The sequence below is a fragment of the Microtus ochrogaster genome, chromosome 8 (assembly GCF_000317375.1).
Source record: "Microtus ochrogaster isolate Prairie Vole_2 chromosome 8, MicOch1.0, whole genome shotgun sequence".
In the NCBI taxonomy this organism is placed as follows: domain Eukaryota; kingdom Metazoa; phylum Chordata; class Mammalia; order Rodentia; family Cricetidae; genus Microtus; species Microtus ochrogaster.
The window spans coordinates 80,559,871-80,582,691 of record NC_022015.1 but is presented as its reverse complement, the minus strand read 5'-3'; the positions used below and the strand labels follow the sequence as shown (position 1 = coordinate 80,582,691).

The 22,821-nt window shown below is 41.1% G+C and overlaps 1 protein-coding gene across 3 annotated transcripts in view; it reads right to left on the bottom strand.

Moving 5' to 3' along the window:
• Positions 1 to 4,858: 4,858 nt before the first annotated feature.
• Positions 4,859 to 22,821, bottom strand: part of Add3 (adducin 3) — a 113,065-nt gene continuing 95,102 nt past the window's right edge. The window contains exons 4-15 of one of the 3 annotated variants that reach the window (XM_005352463.3): positions 21,895 to 22,046; positions 20,963 to 21,043; positions 20,032 to 20,181; positions 19,234 to 19,377; positions 19,032 to 19,130; positions 17,774 to 17,956; positions 15,165 to 15,422; positions 13,751 to 13,870; positions 13,248 to 13,334; positions 9,304 to 9,427; positions 7,550 to 7,645; positions 4,859 to 6,969 (exon numbers count right to left, since the gene is read on the bottom strand). In XM_005352463.3, coding sequence (XP_005352520.1) covers positions 6,677 to 6,969; positions 7,550 to 7,645; positions 9,304 to 9,427; positions 13,248 to 13,334; positions 13,751 to 13,870; positions 15,165 to 15,422; positions 17,774 to 17,956; positions 19,032 to 19,130; positions 19,234 to 19,377; positions 20,032 to 20,181; positions 20,963 to 21,043; positions 21,895 to 22,046 — 1,787 coding nt within the window. In that variant the 3' untranslated portion in view covers positions 4,859 to 6,676. The remainder of the gene's footprint in view (positions 6,970 to 7,549; positions 7,646 to 9,303; positions 9,428 to 13,247; positions 13,335 to 13,750; positions 13,871 to 15,164; positions 15,423 to 17,773; positions 17,957 to 19,031; positions 19,131 to 19,233; positions 19,378 to 20,031; positions 20,182 to 20,962; positions 21,044 to 21,894; positions 22,047 to 22,821) is intronic. The other 2 variants (XM_005352461.2, XM_005352464.3) reach the window with 2 other exon arrangements.

Genomic DNA, 22,821 nt, shown 5'->3' with positions numbered 1-22,821 from the left:
AACAGCTTAGAAACTTTAAAGTTCTTTCTTTACACTTAAATTTTTTTATCTGTATGAATGTTTTGCTTGCATGTATCTTTGTGTACCACATATACCTAGTACCTTTGAAGGCCAGAAGAGGACACTGCATCTCCAGAATTGTAGATCAAAGCCATGAGACCCAGGCCCCTAGTACTCCAAACCACAGAGCCACCTGCACCTCGTTTTAGGAAAACAGTGATTGATAAATAACATTCAAGCTTGGTCCTCATTCTAAATACTAGTTTGTAGGAACATTGGTATTTATCTGAGTTATGTTCCACTGGAGGTCCACGAGAGCCCATGCTATGGTAGCAAAGCAAGAGACACAATGTGGAAGACCTCTGCTTGAATTCTGACTTAGTCCCTGTTCTGTGGTGTGTCAGGCAAGTACAATCTCTCTGAAGAATTGATAGCTCTGCTCTAAGGACCACAAGATGCAGCCTGATGTCCATAACCAGTTTTCAACATTAAACTGTACCCAGCGATGCACACTCATCAAGTTCTAAGCCAAACATTAAAAAGCAGGGAGTTTCCCTCGACTGTGAATTATTAATTCAGTACCGCCTCCTTATAGTCATTCTCCAGCTGGAAACCAAGCTCACCACTTTTTTCCTACTAAAACCTCTTCAAATTTAATCATTCGCAACTCCAGCATCATTTTGTCTCCCCAAGAAAGACTATTTCAATATTCACTTTAGTGAAGTAGCTCACTCCATCTTGAAATCTACATTTATATCTGGACCAAGCTACCTCTGCCGGCTTTTAAAACTGCCTTTGACTGTCTCCTGACTCCTCAATCCAAAGGACAAAGGCCTTCAAGAGCCAATTCTCCTTGCAGTCACCGCCAATACAGCTCTTTTCCAGATCTTCATTCTGAGGTGCTCGGGGGAGGAGAAATTCTTTCAAATCAAAAGTCAGTGTTAAACAAAAATTGGTTCACTGTGGCTGGACCAAGCTATGGGACTTGGCTCTCTGTAAGAACAGAACAAAGACACTAGAGCTGCACAGAGATAGACACAAAGTCGGCACTAGTAATTCTGGGGTCTGAATCTATGCTCAAAACACCAGGTCCGCCTCCCACAAACCTCAGTTTCATCACCTACAAAGTGGGGGTAATACCTTCTACTAATATGTGAAAAGCACTTAGCATAATCTTTGGTATATACAGAGACATAAAGAGGGCAGGCATTATCAACTACTTCCTTAGTTAAAAAAAAAAGGGAAGTTGCCACAAGCACGAAATCTGCAGGCACTCACTCCTTTTATGGTCTATGTGTTCTCTCTTTCCGCAGGCATAACAACCACCTGTCTTGGCGAACTAGGACCTGCTAAGAACGAGCTGAGGGACAGTCTCGCGAGAATAAGTAACAAAAGAAATGCCATCCAAGTTCCTCACAACCAACATTGTATTTACAGTCTAAGAAAAAAGTATAGAGGGCCAGAACTAGAAACTGGATTGTTAGGTTACTCACACCCCCTAGTGGCCACAAAGAAAATGGCTCTTTAAACCGATAGTTTGGCCAAGATTATTTACATATGTGAGTTTAAAAAACAGCTCATCGATTCCACTGGAATCAGGAAAAAGACAAGGTTGTTTACTCTCTTCATGTCTATTCAATATAGTTCTTGAGGTTCTAGATAGAGCAATAAGACAAAAAAAGGAGATCAAGGGGATAGAAATCGGAAAAGAAGTCGAACTCTGACTATTTGCTGATTATATGATAGTTTACATAAGCTACCCCAAAAATTCTACCAAGGAACTTCTACAAGTCATAAACACTTTCAGTAATGTAGCAGGATACAAGATTAACTCAGAAAATCAGTAGCCCTCCTGTAAACAGATGATAAATGGGCTGAGAAAAAAATTAGAGAAACATCACCCTTCACAATAGCCACAAATAACATAAAGTATCTTACAGTAACTCTAACCAAACAAGTGGAAGACTTATATGACAAGAACTTTAAATCTCTGACGAAAGAAATTGAAGACAACACCAGAAAGTGGAAAGATCTCCCATACTCTTGGGTAGGAAGAATTAACATAGTAAAAATGTCAATCTTACCAAAAACAATCTATAGATTCAATTGCAATGCCCATCAAAATCCCAGCAAAATTCTTCACAGATCTTGAAAGAACAATATTCAACTTCATATAAAAAAAAACCCAGGACAGCCAAAACAATCCAATAATAGAACTTCTGGAAGCATCACAATACCTGACTTCAAACTCTACACAGTGCTAAAGTACTGAAAACATCCTGGTATTGGCATAAAAACAGACAGGAGGACCAATGGAACCAAATCGAAGACCCAGATATAAATCCACACACCTATGAACACTTGATTTTTGATAAAGAAGCAAAAATATCAAATGGAAAAAAGAAAACATTCAACAAATGGTGCTGGCATTAACTGGATATCAACATGTAGAAGAATGCAAATAGATCCATATCTATTGTCATGCACAAAACTCAAGTCCCAATGGATTAAAGACCTCAACAACAACAACAAAAAACAGCCACACCAAACCTCACAAAAGAGAAAGTGGGAAGTACACTTGAACATATTAGCACAGGAGAACACTTCCTAAATATAACCCCAGTAGAATAGACACTGAGAGAAACAATTAATAAATGGGACCTCCTGAAACTAAAAAGCTTCTGTAAAGCAAAGGATACACGGTCAACAAGATAAAACGACAGCCTACAGAATGGGAAAAGATCTTCACCAATCCCACATCAGACAGAGGGCTGATCTCCAAAATATACAAAGAACTCAAGATATTGGTCATCAAAAGAACAAATAATCCAACAAAAAAATTGGGTACAGACCTAAATAGAGAACTGTCAACAGAGGAATCTCAAATGGCTGAAACACATTTAAGGAAATGTTCAGCATCCTTAGCCATCAGAGAATGCAAATTAAAACAACTCTGAGATTCCATCTTACACCTGTAAGAATGGCCAAGATCAAAAACACTGATGACAACTTATGCTGGAGAGGTTGTGGGGTAAAGGAAAAACTCCTGTATTGCTGGTGGGAGCGCAACCTGGTACAGCTGCTTTGGAAATCAGTCTGGTGATTTCTCAGAAAATTAAGAAACAACCTTCCTCAAGACCTAGCAACACCACTTTTGGGTATAAACCCAAAGGATGCTCAATCGTATCACAAGGACATGTGTTCAACTCTGTTCATAGCAGCATTGTTTGTCATAGCCAGAACCTGGAGACAACCTAAATGTCCCTCGACCACAGAATGGATAAGGAAAATGTGGTACATTTACAAAATGGAGAACTACACAGCAGAAAAAAATAATGACATCTTGAAATTTGTAGGCAAATGGATGGCTCTAGAAAATGTCATATTGAGTGAGGTAACCCAGACCCAGAAAGACAAATATCACATGTACTCACTCATAAGTAGCCTTTAGACATAAAACAAAGAAAACCAGCCTACTATTCAAAATCCCAGAGAACCAAGACAACAATGAGGACCTTAAGAGAGGCATACATAGATCTAATCTACATGGGAAGTAGAAAAAGATAAGATCTCCTGAGTAAACTGGGAGCATGGGGACCGTGGGAGAGGGCAGAAGGGGAAGCAGAAAAAAAATGCATAACTCAATTTAAAAAATAAAGCTAAAAAACCAGCTTATTTACTTTTATGGGTTTTCTGCCCATTAAAAAAAGATAATGTTACTAGACACAATGAAATACTAACTTAAAGACTAAAGACACAAGCAACCACTTTCTAATCTATGCTCACTCAGGTAAGACCAAGGTAAGGAGACTTTTGATCTGAAACATTGTTTTTCACCACTGAGTTATTTACAAGTCGAGGTAACAAGTTACTATGCCCAAGACTATCACTCTATTCTTTGTGAAATCCTTCGTTTTTGTAATAGGTTATTTCAGTAAAAGTTCAGTAACCAGAACTTTCAATGAACACTGTTTCTTCCTCTTGCAGTCCATTTCTAGGACAAAGTAGGGAGAATTCAAAATAAATTACTCGTGTGAAGGAGTTGGTTGAAAACCTCCAAGAGTGTTTCCCTCTCTTTGTAGACAGGACCTCATACAGCTAAGGCCTGAACTCCTGAGCCTCCCTGCCTGCATCTCCCAAGTGCTGGGATTACAAGTGTCTCTAGAGTGAGCTATTTTAAGTAGAAAAAAAAAAAACAGGATAGAAGTGATATTCACGCTATAATTATCAATATACAGGAAATATATATAATTGGGTAAGAACTAGAAGGAAATTAAAAATAAAAACTGTAATGGGGAAAAATAGTGAATTTTCTCTTTTCCCCGCTCCTTTCCTTTTCTTACACTATTTTTTGTATGATTTTAATGTTTTGAGCTAGTACACAGCTTACACCTTCTATCTTATCAGCATCCATATATACACACACGTACACATATACACACTACACATACTCACACACTCAGATACATATATATGTAAATATGTGTGTTACTTCATACATATACATGTAAATTTTTCTGTTTTTGTATTTTACAGAAGAAGGTCTCACTATTGGAGGCTCAGCTGTCCTGGGACTCAGATATCCACTTGCCTTTGCCCCAGCACTGGGATTAAAGGTGTGTGCCTTTAATTCATATATATATATATATATATATATATATATATATATACACACACACACACACACACACACACACACACACACACACACACATTAATTTTAAACTAAATTGAAAAGGGATTTATCAGAGACCTCCTTACTCAGAAAGCAATCTTGGTATCTACTGTTTTACATAATACTTGGCAAACACAATGTATAAACTAAGAAATCACTTCTGCATGGAAACTTCATATACCAAATGAATATATTTAAAATACTGTTTATTTGTGATTTAACATTAATTAGCATAACATCTAAGAGCAATATCAGATAACTTTTACACATTTCTCCACAGGACACTGAGTTCACTGGCTCATTCATTATGCCAAAGCAAGTAAATAGAAGCTTAGCAAAAGGTGCAATAGTTTACTGCTGTGTTTAAAAAATATTTATGCACACTGCATTCATTTATATATATATATATGCATCCTTTAAAGGTTATGGAAAGGGCAGCTCACAGGTTACTGTGTCTACACATGTTGTAACAACAAAAAGATGTGGAACATAAACAATCCTCAGACACAGTCCAGCAACTCAAAGTTTCCACCACGAGATGAACAGACTCCAGTAGTTAGTGAGATCTAAAATGACATTGGCAGGCTCTGGTTCAAGTTCGCACCGAATCACCACACAGTCCGGCCGAGAGCACTGTGCTCAGGGAACGTCTGCGTGCCCACTCACCCTCCGACGCCTTCGCTACATCTACTCACTGAGCACTTCGGATCATCCATTTACACTGATCTGTGACATCACTTGGGAAAATGGAGAAAACTGTATTAAACCTAGGTTTAAATTTGTATTTACAGTAGAAAGAAAGTTAAAAAAATTTTAAGTTCGCAGAAATCATGAAGTGGTAGTTCTCCCGCTGTGGGATCAGGGCTGCTGGTGGGACCCAGGGCTGTCCTCTACATATGTACGCTTCAAATACCAGAGAAACAGAATTTGAGAAAACCTGGGACTTGTTTTCAGTAAATCAAACTATACACTTCCCTGGGGATACACATCATCACCAAACAGACCCTTCCTTCCTGTCCTTCCCCTTTCCTCCCTTCCCTTTCAGCCTTTTCATTTGGTTACTTTATGCGACACTCTTCATCTTCAGCAATACTAAGAGAAAAATACATTATATGGTTCAGATGTGAATCTAGACTTTGCATGCCCTTTGGATGCCATGTCCCTGGCCTCCTGAACTGTACTCGGTACCAAGAAGCCTCAGGTATGCTCTACTGCTAACTGATTGGCTTGATGCTCATGACACCTTGTACTGAAGGTATACAAACGTTTCAACATACAAAAATTGTTTTTGCTAGAGTTAAACTAAATAACTCATGTTATGTGTACAAAATCCCCTCTATGAAAAATAAGGGGCTTTTCTAACTAATAAAAAAGGAAGTTCTTCAAAAATTATAGTTTATTAAAATGACTTCTTTTGGCAAACAGTTACTTCAGGTGAGAGAATTTCATACTATGAATAAAATTCTGAACAAATCTTTTCTTAAAATATTTAAAAAATGATGTGCCAGTGTATACTAATGCTCCAGATTCCTGCTGTGGCAGCTTCCAAAGCATCCCACTAGTGCCCACTGGAACAATGGGGACCCACAGGTATAGGCAACAACCAAGATAAAACTCCAGTCTGATTAGCAAGTGAAGCAGCTGGTGAGAAGTAAACATCCCCACTTGTTCACTGGCAATTTCTTCCCAACAGGTACAATGGAGAAGGCCTGAAGTAACAGACTCTGTCTGTCAGTGACCAACAACAATACTTCATGAGGGCAGAGCTGAGTAAAACTAGCAACTGTTTAAAAATTTCAAAGCCATTTTGGACATATAAAAAGAGATGAATTTAAAAGTTTTCCATAATGTTTTTCTTTTAGTAAAACCTCTTTCCAGTTTTGAAAGTCCAGTTTGCTCCACACCCCCAATCCGACCTACCACTGTGTAGTAACAATGAACTAAAATGTGGTACTTAATTGTGCAATGTCACATTGTAATATTCAAATTACAAAAGACTACTTAGGCCTCAACTTTCTCCTTTTTTTTGCTCTTTTTGAGAAAAGAAGGTGTGCGAAATTTCTTCTTTTTCTTGGATGGTGACTTTGAAGGCGAACCATCAGGTGACAGGACCTCTTCAGTTCTTTCTGGAGACTTGATGGTGATCTCGATGTTCTCAATGGTCGTGCTTGTAGTGAGCCTGCTGACCCGCTGAGCAAGCTCATCCTCAGTGTCGTGCGGCTCATCCTTGCCGTTCACTATCATGACAGGCACGTCAATGGAGGTGAAGCTCTTGGAAAATAGCTCGTGGTTTTCTACAAAAGGAGGAGGTTTGGGGGGGCTTGTTACTTACACAGTCAACATTTGTGTTTAGTTCTCAAAACTGAGAAGTTTTAGTAGTGTATAGAGGTACTGCTTTAATTTTAATGAGAACAGATTAATAACCCTTGTATCAATTAGCATGAAGCTAATCTAAAATGATTCAAAGAGGAAGAGAACACAGGCATTAAAAGAGTCAGAGATAATTGTAGTTTGATATCATGTCATTCCATTGTAAAACAAATCATTACAAATGAAGACAAGACATAGTTTGAAGGTCATTTGACATTTAAAACTGTACAGAACTTCATGCTACTGATTAGAAGATGTATGACATGGCAAGTCAATTTTAATTCCACAAATTCTTAAAAAATTATGGGTTAGCCCAAGCCAGGGAGAAGTGAATCAAATATATGATGATTAAAAGCAGCATCCCATTTCATAAACGTGTGACATTTTGGGGAGAATTTGGTAACACTCTGACAAAATTACTGTGAACAAGCATTTGATTTTTTACATGGGCACAACCGACAAGACTCTTACGATGCGAAGGCTATGGGAAATGACATTGAATACCTTCTAATTGTTCAGGGACATTTTGCGGTGATTGAGTTTGAGACTGAATTTGTGAAACAGATGCAGCGTCATCTGAGAGTGACTCCTGCTCAGCGTCTGTTGAATAAGATCGTCAGTTAGAAGCCATGCAAGCAAAAAAAAGGAAGCGTAAGGCTGCAGAGAGGTTAGTGCGCACATCCAACGCCCTCTCACAGAGGCAGTAAGTTCATCAGCAATGAGCTGAGCATGCTAAGAGTTATCCCACATGTCAGTAATTATGATTCTAAGATTAATGTGTTAAAACTTTTGGCCCATGAATTGTAACTGTTCATATTTGGTTGAAAGAAGCAGCCCAGATAAAGAATATATATATGTATATATGCATTTAGCTTTTGCTAGTACAGGACACCAAAATCTCCAAAGCCAGATGAAAAGGTAAGACAGCCTCAGCAGCGGTGCTGCGTTAATGAGGCAGGATGGCTCGCAGAGTTTCTAACAATCTCCAGCCAGTGATTCCTGTTAGAGCAGTATTAGTGATCTAATGCAAGAATGGAAATGAAATTACTTACAAAGTTATATATAAAAAGTGATGTCTAGAGTATGTTTGTTACCTGGCATCTTTAGGCTTTCAAAAATAAAAGATTAAATAACATTTATAAAATATAAAAAAAAGTTTCAAATTTTTGCATCTTATGTTAGAACAAACAAGTTAAATATGGCACTTAGAAAAATTTGCTGTAAGTACACTAATGAGCAGGGCAAGTTGCTTTTGTGATCAAGTGAATAACTGATAAAATGGTTTCTTGGATAGTCCAGATATCATTAGCCATTAGCTAGCAGGTAACACCATGGTACTTAACCTTCCCCCACATCCGCTGCAGCCCTGGCTGTCCTAGAACTCGGTCACACAGACAATTCTTTTACTATTGGTTTCTGTTGTGCTTTGGTAGAAATGCTAACTGGGCACTGTAGATGAGCCAATGCAGAGGTTCTTACTGGATCAGAGACTTTAATTTTCCACCCTAAATTCTGCTTGCCTAGATGCCTTTATACATAATTCATTGCCTATTTTTCAGGTGGCTTAAAGACCCAGTCCTGTGAAACCCTGCTAAGATCAGCATCTCACTCTAGAGCAAAGGAGAGCTAGGTAGGACTCAACTGCTAGGAATTTTTCACTAATAATTTATTTATTTATTGTTTTGAGACAAGATCTCCTGAATGAGCCTAGGCTAGCCTCTGGTCCTGGGATTACAGACATAAGCCTCCATACTTGTTCTTCACAACCAGTTCTTAACCACCCAGAGTCAGGAAAACTCAGTGTATCAGAGCACCTATGCAGGAAAGTAACTTCAAATTCCTAGCAGTTTATGCTAAATGGTGATTTTGAAATGACTATATTGGCACCCTGACACCAGGAACAGACATTTAACAAAGCATTAAAATCAAATACTTGAGAATCTGTGATTGACAATCCACACACCACGCAATGTTCAAAGCAAAACCTGTATTTACTCTGGAAATCCTGCATTCATCTGGGCCTCGGTGCTATAAATTTAAGATGACATAGCCCACGTTCAGATTGCTTTCTGAGAAGAACAGTTTCTCTGTCTTAGCAAGTAGGGGTGGCTTTCTGCATGTCAGCCTCACCTGGACCTGTAAAGGACTAGAGTGGATGAGCTGAACAGAATGCAAAAGCTCTGACTGCCTCTGTCACCAACTTGGGTGCTCTATGTTGTCAGCATGGTGATCCCAGACCTAACTCAAGAGGAACTGACCGTCCAGGCCTCGCTGCTTCCTTTCGATTGTCTTCGTATATTCTTCAAGTTCTCCTTCCGTGAGATGACTGAACGGGTTAGGAGGAGCTGGGGGGCCCTCATCATCATCGTTGAACTGCATGGTCTTACAAAGAGAAAAGCCCCAACAACTTAGATTCATTATCAAGTGCTTTAACATCTTTCATAACTTTATCTCCTTATTTACACACACACACACACACACACACACACACACACACACACACACACACACACGTTACATACCCACATAGATGTTTGTGATTACTGACTTCATAGCAATTGTAAGAAATGACAAAGCAGTATGATTTTTAACTTTTAAAATACTCTTATCAGATTACAAATAGAACTACTATATGATCCAACTATACGATTATTCCTGGGTATATATCTGAAGCGGTCAGTCAATATATAACAGAGATACATGGGAACAGATGAGTGGACAAAGAAAATGTACATATACACAAAGAGTATTATTATAGAGCCACAAAGAACAACAAAGTCAGACTATTGGAGGAAAATGGTTGCAACTGGAGATCATGTTAAGTGAAAATACAACAGATCCAAAAGTACGCATATCACCAGATCACCTCTCATACATCAAGTCTGGAATGCAAAGGGATCATGAAAACAGGAAGGTGGATATTTGGGAAAAGGACAAGAAAGGACCAGCACTGGGGAGGGGATAAGCCAGAACACTCTGGCATGAGCATGATCATGTCTATGGGGAAGTCCAGAAAAGCACTGGAATTCTACTCATGATACGAAAGTTCCTCACCTGATGGAATTTTGCCAAAAAGCCATTTTAATAAGTTAGAATTTAATAAGTTCTATAAGTCCCAAAGTTTCAGAGCTTACTGCCAGGCCTCTGATCCATTCTGATGTGACTTTGTACAAGAGGAGGGCAGAGATCTAGTTTCCGTCTTCTGTGTGTGTGTGTATGGGCTCACTCAGGGTTACTGGGCTATTTGGGGTCTTCTGTACTTCTAAGTGAATTTGAGCTTTGTTTGCATTTTTCTGTTTTGTTTTTGGAGACAGGGTTTCTCTGTAACTTTGGAGCCTGACCTAAAACTCACAGAGATCTACCTGTCTCTGTCTCCTGGCTGCAGACTAGACTGCCCTCGAACCCAGAGATCCACCTGCTCTTGCCTCCCAAGTGCTGGGATTAAAGGCATGTGCCGGCTTCTTGAGGATTTTTATCATGGAAGTATGCTGAATTCTGTCAAAGGCTGTTTTTGAACATATTATAATGAGCATGTGATTTGTCTTTGTTTTTATTTATGTGCTGTGTGTCTATTGATCTGCAGATGTTGAACCATTCCTGGAATGAAACCAACTTGAACATGGTGTGTGATCTTTCCAATGTGTTCTTGAATTTGATCTGCAAGTACTTTATTGAGGATTTCTGCATCTATGTTCATTAAGAAAATTGGCCTACAGTTTCCCCCCACTGTATTTTGGAATCAAGGTGGCATTGCTTATGTAGAATGAGTAAAAGTGTTCCTTTCCTATTTTATGAGCTAGCAGTGTAAGGAACAATGGTATTGTTTGTGGGAGGTCCTTCTGTCTATGTGTTGCTTTTATTGGTTAATGAATAAAGAACTGCTTTGAGCCTATGGCAGGGAAGAACAGAACTAGGTGGGGAAAGCGAGGCTGTGTGCTGGGAGAAAGAAAGGGGACTCAGAGTGGCCCTGTCGCCCTGCTGGAGACAGACGCGGGAACTTTATCTGGTAAGACACACCCTCATGGCTATACACAGATCAATGGAGATGGATTAAATTAAGATGTAAGAGTTAGCTAATAAGAAGCTAGAGCTAATGGGCCAAGCAATGTTTTAAATAATATGGTTTCTGTGTGGTTATTTTGGGGCTAAGCGGCCGGAACTAACTAGTGGCCTCCTCCTACAATTGTTCTTCAAAAGCATGACAGAATTCAATAGTGACTCTGTCCAGTACAAGGGCTTTCTTGGTTGAGAAACTGTTACTGCTTTATTTTGAAGAGAGCAAGCAAAAGCACCTTGACCTAAGCATAGCCATTTTGACTTCAGACTCCATTTTACCTGTAGGGTAAAACAAATTCCACGTTCCTGTGGGGACTGTCTAGAAGCTAACTAACTTTCCCTCTAGGCAACAATCCCTAAAACATAATGCCTGTTCCTAACAACAAGAAGAACAGATGAATCTAACCACTTGGGCATTCTGTGGTGGTTAACAACGATGGAACATATAATGAAAGCCTCCACTCCTGAATCCTGATTGGTGAAAAACGTAACTGTAACTTAGCACAGGTGAGGTTACGGTTTTGTGCTTATAAACCCCGCTTCTGCCCCTCCTGAGTCCTCGTCCTGCAGCCCTGGTTGACTGGTAACCCTGCTTGTGTGCGATTTATTAAAGACTCCAGAACCCTAAGTGTGGTCCCACTCCTTTTTCATGTCGCAAAGGAACATGGCTTTAACAGTTTCTTGTTATTGACCTGTTGAGGTTTTGTTTTTGTTTTTTAAACCTCTTGGCCCAATTTTGGTAAGCCATAGGTATATAGAAATTTATCAATTTGTTTTAAATTTAACAACTTATTAAGATATATTTTTTCAGAGTATTCCTTAATGATTTTCTGAATTTTGATATACCACTTTTCAGCTCTAATTTCATTATTTGGGTCTTCTTTCTCATTTATTTAGCATGGCCTCTAGCAGCTATGTACAGTTCCCATTCCGATCTTTATTCTTTTCTCTTACTAAATTTGGAGTTGTCTTATTTTCATTTTGAGCTACATCACTAAGGTTATTTATTTGTAATCTCTTGTGTGTGGTTTTGAGGGTCAAGTGAAAAGGTCTGGGGAGAGCTGTGGCATTATGTGCCCTGTGGGACCTGTGTGAGAAAGGAAAGAAATGTGCTATGGAAGACCCATGTGGTCAATAGCAAACACATAGTAAGATAAACCCTGGAAGATGATTGATATGGGATGCCCTTCTGTAAGTTGTGAATATGTTTTATTCTAATATAAAACTGCTTTGGCCAATGGCAGGGCAGAATACACCCAGGCAGGAAAGCTAAACTGAATTCAGGGAGAAAGAAGGCTTGTTGGGGTAGCCACCAGTAGCCACCAGAGAAGCAAGATGTGAGATCACAAGTCACGAGCCTTGTGGTAAAATACAGAATAACAGAAATGGGTTAATTTGAGTTGTAACAGCTAGTTAATAATAAGCCTGAGCTAATAGGCTAAACAGTTTGTAATTAATATTAAGCCTCAGAGTGATTATTTGGGAACTGGTGGGTGGGAGAGAAACCTCCAGTTACAGCTGATTTATTAAGAAACAAACAAAAATCAAATATGACACACCTCCTAGGGGGATGTGGGAAGGATTGGAAGCATTTTGTAGACAGGCTGAACTAACGTTCATTCAGAAAAGGGTCATCACTGTTCTTTTCTTTAAGATGAACTTTGCCCCATATTTTCCAATCTCTAAAATTAGAAATCATAATTTATAAATTCCTACAATATAAATGGCAGTACCTTTTCTCTTTGAGTGAGAAATAAATAATATTTGATAAACTGATAAAATGAGTCAAGGTTTAAAACTAATAAGGCAAGGAAAAGCAGACAAAGTGTTTCTTAGACGGGTGTCATGCTGTGCTGCCCAGGCTGGCCCACATCTGCATTCCTCCTTTCTTGTCCTTCACAGCTGCGATTACAGGTGTGGGCCTGGCTCAGAAAGAAGCTAATTAAACACATGAAGGCAAATGCATGGAGCAATTAAAGCAACAGTCAGTCTCAGCCTCTGGAAATTGGGGATGGGAGGTAGCATTTTAACTTATTTAGATTCTTTTGACTTTTAAATTTTTACTTACAGCAACCTCAGTTAAAAAAAAAAAAGCAAAGAATCTATGTGGCAGATCAAAACCCAACATACACTGCCTCCCACTTACAGAAGGAGGCTTGTCCACAACAATCCCCGCAAGCAGCTGAGACTGTGGTCCTGCAGTTTTCAGGTCGTAGCGGTTCTGCTCCCGAATCTGAGCGGAAATAATAAGTTCTTGGGGTCACCATGCAGACGATCTTTGCCTTCTCTTTTCTTAAAGGTTACTGTTTGACATTCCCAAGTAAGAGTCTCTTAAATTTTCACCTCTTTTCACCACCTGAACACTAGCTATTATTAATCTCCATTCTCTTCTTGGTTTTCAGTTTCCTACTGTCTTATGCTGTGAGAGAATTGTACTTCCCACTAATATAAAGGACTTTACAGCAAAAACAGGTTGACTATTTCTTTCTCAGAGCCTGTTCATTGATGACTAGCATAGAGCTGGAGGTATCTGATCAAGTTAAAATTAATGAATTTAATTTTTAGTTTTCAATCTCCTAAGCTCGTGACCAGATTCCATCCTTAGTGATTTAACCTAAACAGGACAAAGATATAAGAGCTGTGTCTTACCTTATTTCTCTTTTCTAGCACCTCAGTTGGGTTTGTGTTTAAAGGAACAAACTGATTGGGATCTTCAATTTTGATAGGTGTTCCACTGCTAACTTTAGAGGAGTCCTCTGCTTTCATCCACTAAAGAATAAAGAAAAAACCATTTCTAGAGTGAAGCTCCGTATTAAAGAATGATCAGACACTGAGTGGCTGAGTGGTCCCGAGGGGTCATGGTTACTGAGTTGTGTCTTGGTAGCCAGCTCCTATCTCACGCTTGTTAGAGAAGCGCTCACTTTAGAGTAAGCAGACGCCATTACAGTGCACATATGAGTAATTAATCATATTTCTAACTAAAGCTCTCCCTGAAACAGGGGATGAAAACAGGATGAGGAAACTACCCCAGACAGACAGATAATGACTGTCCATTAACTGGCATCTGAGTTCTGTCTCTTGAAATGAAACTTACTATGTGACAACAGCCAAGAAGTCATAGAAAGACTCAATGATTGTCTTTAAGGTACAGTTTTTTTTTAAGATTTTTGTCTTTGAGTTTTAGCTGAAATTAGGATAAGACTTAAATCAGGATCCTTTGGTGAATAATCAGAAGCATGTAGCACCATGGGAACCACAGTGTTTAGAGAACCTTCTGGAATTCCTCTTGCTCACTCTACACTCTATCTAACCCCGAGAGAAGGCTAAGTAAGATCAGTGGTGGTGGACTGGCAACTCTGATTATGAAATGAATTCTGGGAAACTTGTGAGTTTAATTATGTCTCTTTCCTGGAGATAACTGAATTAGATAAGTCCATATAGAGTGTTATTTACTTATATGAAGGCTGAACTAATTTTCAGTAGCTAACGAGTATTTGGTGGAGCTGGGGCCGAGGTGCAAACCGTCCCAGTACTCAGAAGGCAGAGGTGGGGCAGGTCTCTGTGAGTTCAGCCAGCCAGGGATACATAGTAAGACAAGTCAAATCTAAACCAAAAAGTTTAAAACAGATAAAATAATTCAACCTCCATCATCTACAAGGTCATGCTTAAAAACAAAACCCTAATATAATGTATACTGACTCAGGCAATTATGGCACAGTTTGGTGTTGCAAGTGCTCATGTTCTAATGCCCTGGGCAATGCCAGCCACACAGCAGTGTCATGTGGTGGGTAAGAAGAAGGCTCAAGACACTGCTGTCGTTCAAACTCTGGTTCAACCATAAAGAAACAGTTAACTTTGGTTTTCTCATCTAAAAAAAGGAGAAAAAGAGAATCCATTTTTTATTAGAAGAAAGTGAGATTATTCATGTATGAGGCTTAGAACAGAGCCTTACATTTAATACCTGACAAATGGCAGTGGTATTATTTTACATGCTACTTTCCTAACAGCTCAGATGGGGACACTCATGAGATCAAATAAGCATCTATGCAGAATGGAGGCATACTGTGATTTTGGTCCTGGGACTAGTTTCCCCGTTCCGAGACTCTTCCGGCACATTCACTTTCATGTACGTATTTGGGGAGTTCAGCCATCTTGTTTTCTCACGCTGCTGTCTCTGTGCCATGTACTTGAGAGGAGAGAGAGGCACAGTATCATCCTCAAAGGAGAAAGCAGTCACAGTTGCTGGGATCTCCACGTCACTCTTGTGCCGAGGCTTCTCTCGAACGAGAGGATGCCTGTATGCATAGCCTGTTCGGTAGCCCTGTGGGAGGGAAATGCCACACTGAATCAACCAAACCCGTTCCAACAAAGCACTTGGAGGTTCCATCTTTAAACAAATGGTTCAAAGAGTCCCTGTTGAAAGACAGGAGGGAGAATAAGCTGCACATAGCCTCCATGTAGCACTGGAGCTGAGATGACGCCCATCTGAAGATGTGTGTGAGACTGTCTACAGCTGGCGCCCCAACTTCTACTCAGCTGACTTCTACACTGGACACTCAGAGACATTCCTGCTATGAGATAGATTACAGGGAACCAGGGCTGGGAGCCTTTGCTTGTAGGTCTAAAGACAACCTGTCTCCTGCCCCTCCTTCAAGATGGTAAACAATCTAAGGTGACATCTGCTAAGCCATGGATCTTTTTTTTTTTTTTTTTTTTTAATTTTTCGAGACAGGGTTTCTCTGTAGCTTTTGGTTCCTGTCCTGGAACTAGCTCTTCTAGACCAGGCTGGCCTTGAACTCACAGAGATCAGCCTGCCTCTGGCCCGAGTGCTGGGATTAAAGGCGTGTGCCACCACCGCCCGGCTAAGCCATGGATCTTGAAGGGGTCAATATCCAATGTGTCTAAGGAACTAAATAAACCAAGTAACAAGAACAACCTATTAAAACACAAACAAAGGACCTGAATAAATATTCTGCAAAAGACGACACTCAAACGCACAGGTCTATGAAAAGGGCAAATGAAACCACACCTGTCAGGGAGTCTATTTATTATCAGGCAGAAGAAACGAGTCTTGGGGGAGGACAAGAAAGAGACAGACGCTGTTGTGTACTGTTTGGTGGGTCTGTAAATCACTAATCCATAAGGAAGTGGCATGGAGGCGCCTCATCATAGTACAAATAGAACAGCTACATGGCCCAGGCACCTCACTATGTGATGCTGATCTGCAGGAAGTAAATCAGCACGTGAGGATCCCTGCACTCCCGCTGTCATTGCAGAATTAGTCACAACAACTAAGAGAGGGAATCAACCCGTCTACCAACAGATGAATGGATGAAGAAAATGTGGTGAGCAAGTTTACTAACAGGGGTTTGCTTTGGAAAGGGACAGTCTTGTGTTGTGTAAACTTCTGTAAATCTTTGAGCTTTGTGAATTCATTTATGTCTCAATAAAACACACATCAGCCTTTCTCACTCTCCAGCCATCTTGGTGACTGATCTTGGTTGGGGGCTGTCCCACACCTAAGGCAGGAAAATGGTGGCCTCAAGACGAAGAGAAAATCTCTGGAGCCTATCAACTTTAGACTCCAACTTGTTATAAGAAGTGGTAAGTACATGCTGGGATACAAACAGACTTTAAAGATGACCAGATAGGGCAAAGCGAAATTGGTTATCCTCACCAACAACCTGCCCAGCTTTGAGGAAATCTGAAATAAAATGCTATGCCATGTTGGCTAAAACTTTTGTCTGTCACTACAGTGGCAATAGCATTGAATTGGGCACAGCATGTGGAAAATACTACAGAATATGCACACTGGCTATCGTGTGATTATGATATTATTTTAATAATATTAGTATGCCAGAACAGACTGGTGAAAAGTAAACCAGAAAAGTTTTCCTTTAATAAAACTTTACCTGAGCTCCTTTTAACAACAAACAAAACCACACATAAAATGTAGGGTAAAAGAAAGGAAACCGTGGACTAGGCATAGTGGAAAGCTACACAGCCTGCTGAAGGAAGGGAAATTTTGGCATTGGTGGCAATTTGAACTTAGAGGACATTATGGTAACTGAAGTAACTCAGACATCAAAAAACAAATACCATATGGACACACCTACATTTGCATCTAAAAAAGTTGAGTTCATAGATGCAATTAAGTGGTGGTTACCAGAGGACAGAGGACACTGGTTCAAAATTACAACCTTTAATCACGTAGGAGGATTCAATTCAAGAATATGCTGTAGGGCTGGAAAGATGCCTCAGTGGTCAAGAGCACTGGCTGCTCTTCCAGAGGACACAGGTTCCATTCTCAGCACCCACAGGTTATAGCTCACAACTCTAACTAGGAGATCCAGTGCTCTCTTCTGACCTCTACAGGCACCAGGCATACACATCACACACAGACATGCATGCAGGTAAAAAACACACACACACACAAAGAGTTTTTAAGAGGGGAATATATTCTATAATGTGGTGACTATAATTAATCACAGCATGTTCAAGGGGGAAAGGGAAATATCTGTGTATCTTACTGCCTGATTCTTAAAACTGCAGAGAAATTACACTGCAGTGCCTTTGTAGCCTCTGGCTCTGGTCCTGAAGAAGTTAGAAGTATGTCCTAAACCAAGGGAGATGGAATCCATTGTTCTTGAAGTCTAGGCTCAAATCACCTACCAAATTGTCCAGGGTCCTCATGAGTCCTTCAAACTCAATCTCGCCAGTCTTCCACTTCTGATGGGAACCCATATTTACACCACCTCCTCCGGACGTGGCTACACCATGGGTGGAAGCTTTATACTTCTGAAGATCCAGTATGAGCAGATTGTCTACTCCCCCTGCTCCTGCTATGGCCCGCACCTGTAACCAGTGGTGAAACACAGATATGGAAATTGAAGACAGTGACAAGGATCTTACTGTCCAAAAGCCACAACTGCATTTGGGCAACAGCTCACAAGACGCATCAGCTGCTACTAACAAGTAAGAGCCACGCTCATGCTCTTGTGCAGGCAGCAGCGGCAGAGCCTTTCCCGTCCACCTGGAACAATGCCTGCCGGGACCCCATACTTCAGCTGGGAAGAGCATTGGGAGCCACATGTTTAACAGATTTCAAGTAACTGGGCTTGCTTGCTAAATTTTAAAGCTCTTTTCTTGCAAACTTTCCCCACGGCTATCTAGCTACGGCTTTTGTTGAAAGCTGTACACTGAGAAGGAATATGGAGATACTGCAGTTCACACTTAAGGACAGTTAATCAGAGGGTAACGCTCATTATCTTCATTAAGCTTCTTACAGCCCACTTGAGAAGGACCTTAATGCAAAGAGGCTGGACAAGAGGACTTAGAGACAGTAGACAAAGACTCAGCCTGGTAGCACATTCTTGAAGTTTTAACTTTAGAGGCTATGGCAGGAGGATGTCAAGTCTGAGGCTAGTATCGGCTACACAGAGAGATTATGTCTCCTCAAGTTAGCAGAACAGGTGTTGACTGTTATTTACTTTATGTGAGTCTGCTTGACTTTAAGAGGGATATTAGAGCTTCTGCATATGCTCAGCATCTCTGAGGAAAGCGGGCAATAAACATCCAGTGTGCTATTGTAACACAGAGGTTAGGTGGCTGCTAACCGCAAGAGTTCATAACCCGCTCTTGATTTGCAGGCACCTCTGTTACTTGGCCAGCGCCATCACTAGAGGGGAAACAAAGTAAGACTGTAGGCAAAATGATGTTTGCCAGGCTCTGAGACTGTGGGCATGTGAATTTTAACTTCTTTTCCTTTTTTTTTTACTTCAAAGGATAACTGAGTTGACAAGCTTCGTTATCAAAATAGAGGAGAATTTCTATTAAAAGAAGCCACTGGCCAATAGGGCTTTGAAAATAAACACAAAACTCAACTCATCTGGCAAATGTAAAGCAATAAAAGGAAATGACCGTCTCCTACCTGAATTTCACAGGCCATCTGCACATTAAAAATGTAATGGAAAGCCTCCTCAAGGGTCTCTCCAAGTGCCACCACGCCATGGTTCCTGAGTACCAGCACCTAAAGTAGAGGCCCGGAGAACACTTGAACTGCACGGCTCACGGTGCTTGACCAAGAGCAGCAGCGGTAACAACAAAAGCCCCTGGGATAGACTACGACATACCTTACAGCTGGGACCTAAAACTTTCTGAAGTTCAATTCTTTCCTCTTCTTCATCAAGGGACCCCTGGTAGTCATAATAGGCTACATCTCCCAGGATAAGGGACTCTTGGGAAATTGGAAGGATCCCACACTTCATGGAGGACACCTATTGATTGGATCCAAGATTACACATTTAGTTATTGTGCACAGATTGGAACATGGTTCTTAAGGAGCCCAGGAAGCAAAGCACTGGGTGATGCAGTACTTGCCACTACAGTGCGGCCCACCTCCCACTCTAATTCTAACTTCTAGAAAGAGAAGGGGGCGAGATGAAGGGACAGAACACTAATTCAAATGTACGTCAAATATTGTGGAAGATGTTCTCTCCTCAAATCCGCACTGACCCAATTATTAAACTGCTGAGTTTTAAGGTTTTTATTATTTATTTTGTTTTACATGCATAGGTGTTTTCTGGCATGTGTATCTATATGAAGGTGTCAGAACTCCTGAAGCTGGAGTTACAGACAGTGGTGAGCTGCCGTGAGGGTGCTGGGAACTAAACCCAGGTCCTCTGGAAGAGCAGCCAGTGCTCTTAACTGCTGAGCCATCTCTCCAGCCCTAAACTGCTTAGTTTTTAAACCCACACTTATTTCTGCAAGTGTTTCCTAGAGCAGTAGCATTTGGTTCCAAGAACCTGTTGCTGTGGAAATGTACAGGAGCTAGCAGGGTGACAGAAGACACACTGGGAAGCACCATGCTGGGAAAATTGTGAAAACTGTGCTTTCTATAGTCATTCTGGTTGAGCACATGGCTGACTTACAGCTGCAGTAGCAAGGGTGTGAATGTGTATCACACACTTCACATCAGGACGTGTTGAATAGATTGCAGCATGGGGGCTGAATCCTGTATGGTCAATTTTCAAATTAGTACTTCCCTGGTCAACTACTTCTCCTATTATATTGACTTTCACCTGGAAAAATCAGAAAGATATATTTAATTGATATATTTATACAAAATTTCATCTATATCCCACAGCTGACCCAGGGTGCGGCAAGTTTGTCCAGATAGTGTTTTAGATGTTATGGGTCCTCTATTTCAACAACTGAACTTGTCACACAGAACAAAGGCAGCCAGAAACAATTTGTAAAAGAAAGGATACAGCTTTGTTCCTTTAAAATTTTATTTCTAAAACAAGTACTATGTAACAAAAGCTAGCATTTAGATAGCAAGAAGCACAGATTCCAGGACATGGAGGTTTGGACAAAGTCTAGCATTTGCTGTAACTGGCTGGAAATGGCCATTTGTTTACACTACAGCACCGGGACTAGCATGATTCCAGTTGTTTTTGAGGCCCACGGCAGCAGCTGGCCATGCAATCACAGAAAAAAGGGAATGCAGGGTAGAGGCCATCCTCACACCAACTAAGCTGTTTAAATCGACCTGTGGACTGTATTTTGACCTTTTTTGGAAATATTTTTTCTATGTATACAAGTCAGATAGTATTTAAAATACAAGTAGGGCCAGGTGTGGTGGTACATACCTTTAATCCCACACTTGGCAGGCAGGGTTCTGTGAGTTTGAGGTCAACTAGGACTACCTAGTGAAACTGCTGTCTCAGGAAAGGAAAATCAGGAAAGGTAATTCTAACTCAGTCTACTAATGTTCTCAATCATCTGAGTTTTCTTCGATTCTGAAATTTATATTAAAAACAAGGGTATCCAGAAAAAGTAACGGAGGAATGAGAACAATACCAGAGTAGAGGCTGTAGCTTCAGAAAAAGAGAGGCCTCTGGGAATGATGATAATGTGGTCTTGCTCCTTACTGATTCGCACCTGGAAGAAAGAAAACACAGGACTTACTCTGCGGCACCTGTACCACAGCATGAGCATGGCTACGATTAGGTTTCCAATGCACAGGGGTCTGGAGGGAAAAGCTCCTCCTGCGAAGGAGTCAAGGTAAGAGCTGATGTGGGGAAACCAAGAATGACCGGAAGAAACAAGCCTGGGGTGGCCTGCGGAGTAGCTGTCTACTGTTCCCATCACGGTAGCTCAGTGGTTTCTATTCCAACGGTGCCATCCATCCAAGTGTGGCAAAGTGAAAACAGATGGCAGCGAACAGGAAAAGTGCCTTCGTTCATTTATTCATCCATTGGTTTATTAGTTTACGAGGTACAGGTTTCATTGCTCTCTTCTCCTCCTTCCTGCCTAGTCGTCGTTCTCGTGCCCCCCCCCCCCCCCCCCCCCCCCCCCCCCCCCCCCCCCCCGGAAGCCTCTCTCTTACTCTCACGTCACTTCTGGCTCAGGCTTAGGAAACAAGGATCTAATGCTCTCTCACATGTGGTTCCTGACCGCCAGTGCTTGTCTGTATGCAAATAAAGAAAAGTATACTTAAAGATTACAAACACCAGGGAGGGACCCTTCCTGTCCTCCGCTTTCCCTGCCCCAAGGGCTTCTTAGTGCCACCGAGGCTCAGCTACAGACCCTGGAAAGGGATGATCTGCACTTCTGGGGCAGGCTCTACAGCTGGACCGCAAGGGAACTTCACAGGTGAGAGGAAGGGAAGAGAAAGCTGGGGATTAGTTTCTTCCTTGGAGTTAAGGGTTACCTGATCATTAAGTCTGAAGATGAGAGATCACAGTTAGCATCTAGCTGGCATTTCAGAAAAAGGAACCAAAAGTACTCACTGAGATGTATGTATTTGCCAGGTGTGCCCATCCGAACAAGTCTGTGAGTCTGTACAGGCTGGCCAGTTTGCAACGAGTGAGTTTCTCTCCCTTCACATAGGAGGATGTATCTGCACCAGGAAGGTCATTAATAGGTGTGACCATGCCAAGACCTAAGTGGAAACAGTGCGAGAGATCTGAGTCAAACAATTCTTTAACCTAGCAATTAGGTCCCAGCAAGCAGCCCATGTGTTGTTGATTCCAGCTTTGCAAACAGCCTGAAATTTATCAGCGCACACAGCAGTTTATTAGTTCAGCCTCCTTCCAGAGCAGGGTACTGAGAGCAAAAACAAGGGCTGTCATCTTCGCTGATGATGTGGTGAGGGTACTTCACCTAGTTCCTGTGAGTCAGCAACTGCCAGTCATATCGCTGGGAGAAGATGGGCAGATGACCCCAAAGGTAAAAAATGCTACTAAAGAAACACAGCTATTTCTTACCTTATAATGAAAAGACATCAATAGAAAGAGTTATAATATCTCTTTTGACATATTCAAATATAAGAACATCTAAAATGGAAAAAAAAAATGCAAGCAAATAGTTGCCTGGCTTTGGCCTTCCTCTAACTCCCAAGCCCAGCTGTTACAGCTGGCGTCCAGCTCACTGTTGACCTTTCGGGGCTCCCTCCTCCTCCCTAGAGTCTGTCCCCAGGCCCAGGATGCTGTGCTGACTCCTGCCTGGCTCCCTTTCCTCCTGGTCTAAGTTCTCTTCTCCCACCTTCCTCCAATGTGGTTCGTGCCCCGAGCTCAGGCTTCTGTTACACTCCTGCCTTACTTTATGTCTCCCTGTGAAAACATTTTATACTCTCTCTGGTATTATTTTGCGAGGTCATCTTCATCTCTGAGCAGGTACTCCCCTCCTTCTCCGTTCTGCTATTTCTTTTTTTTTTT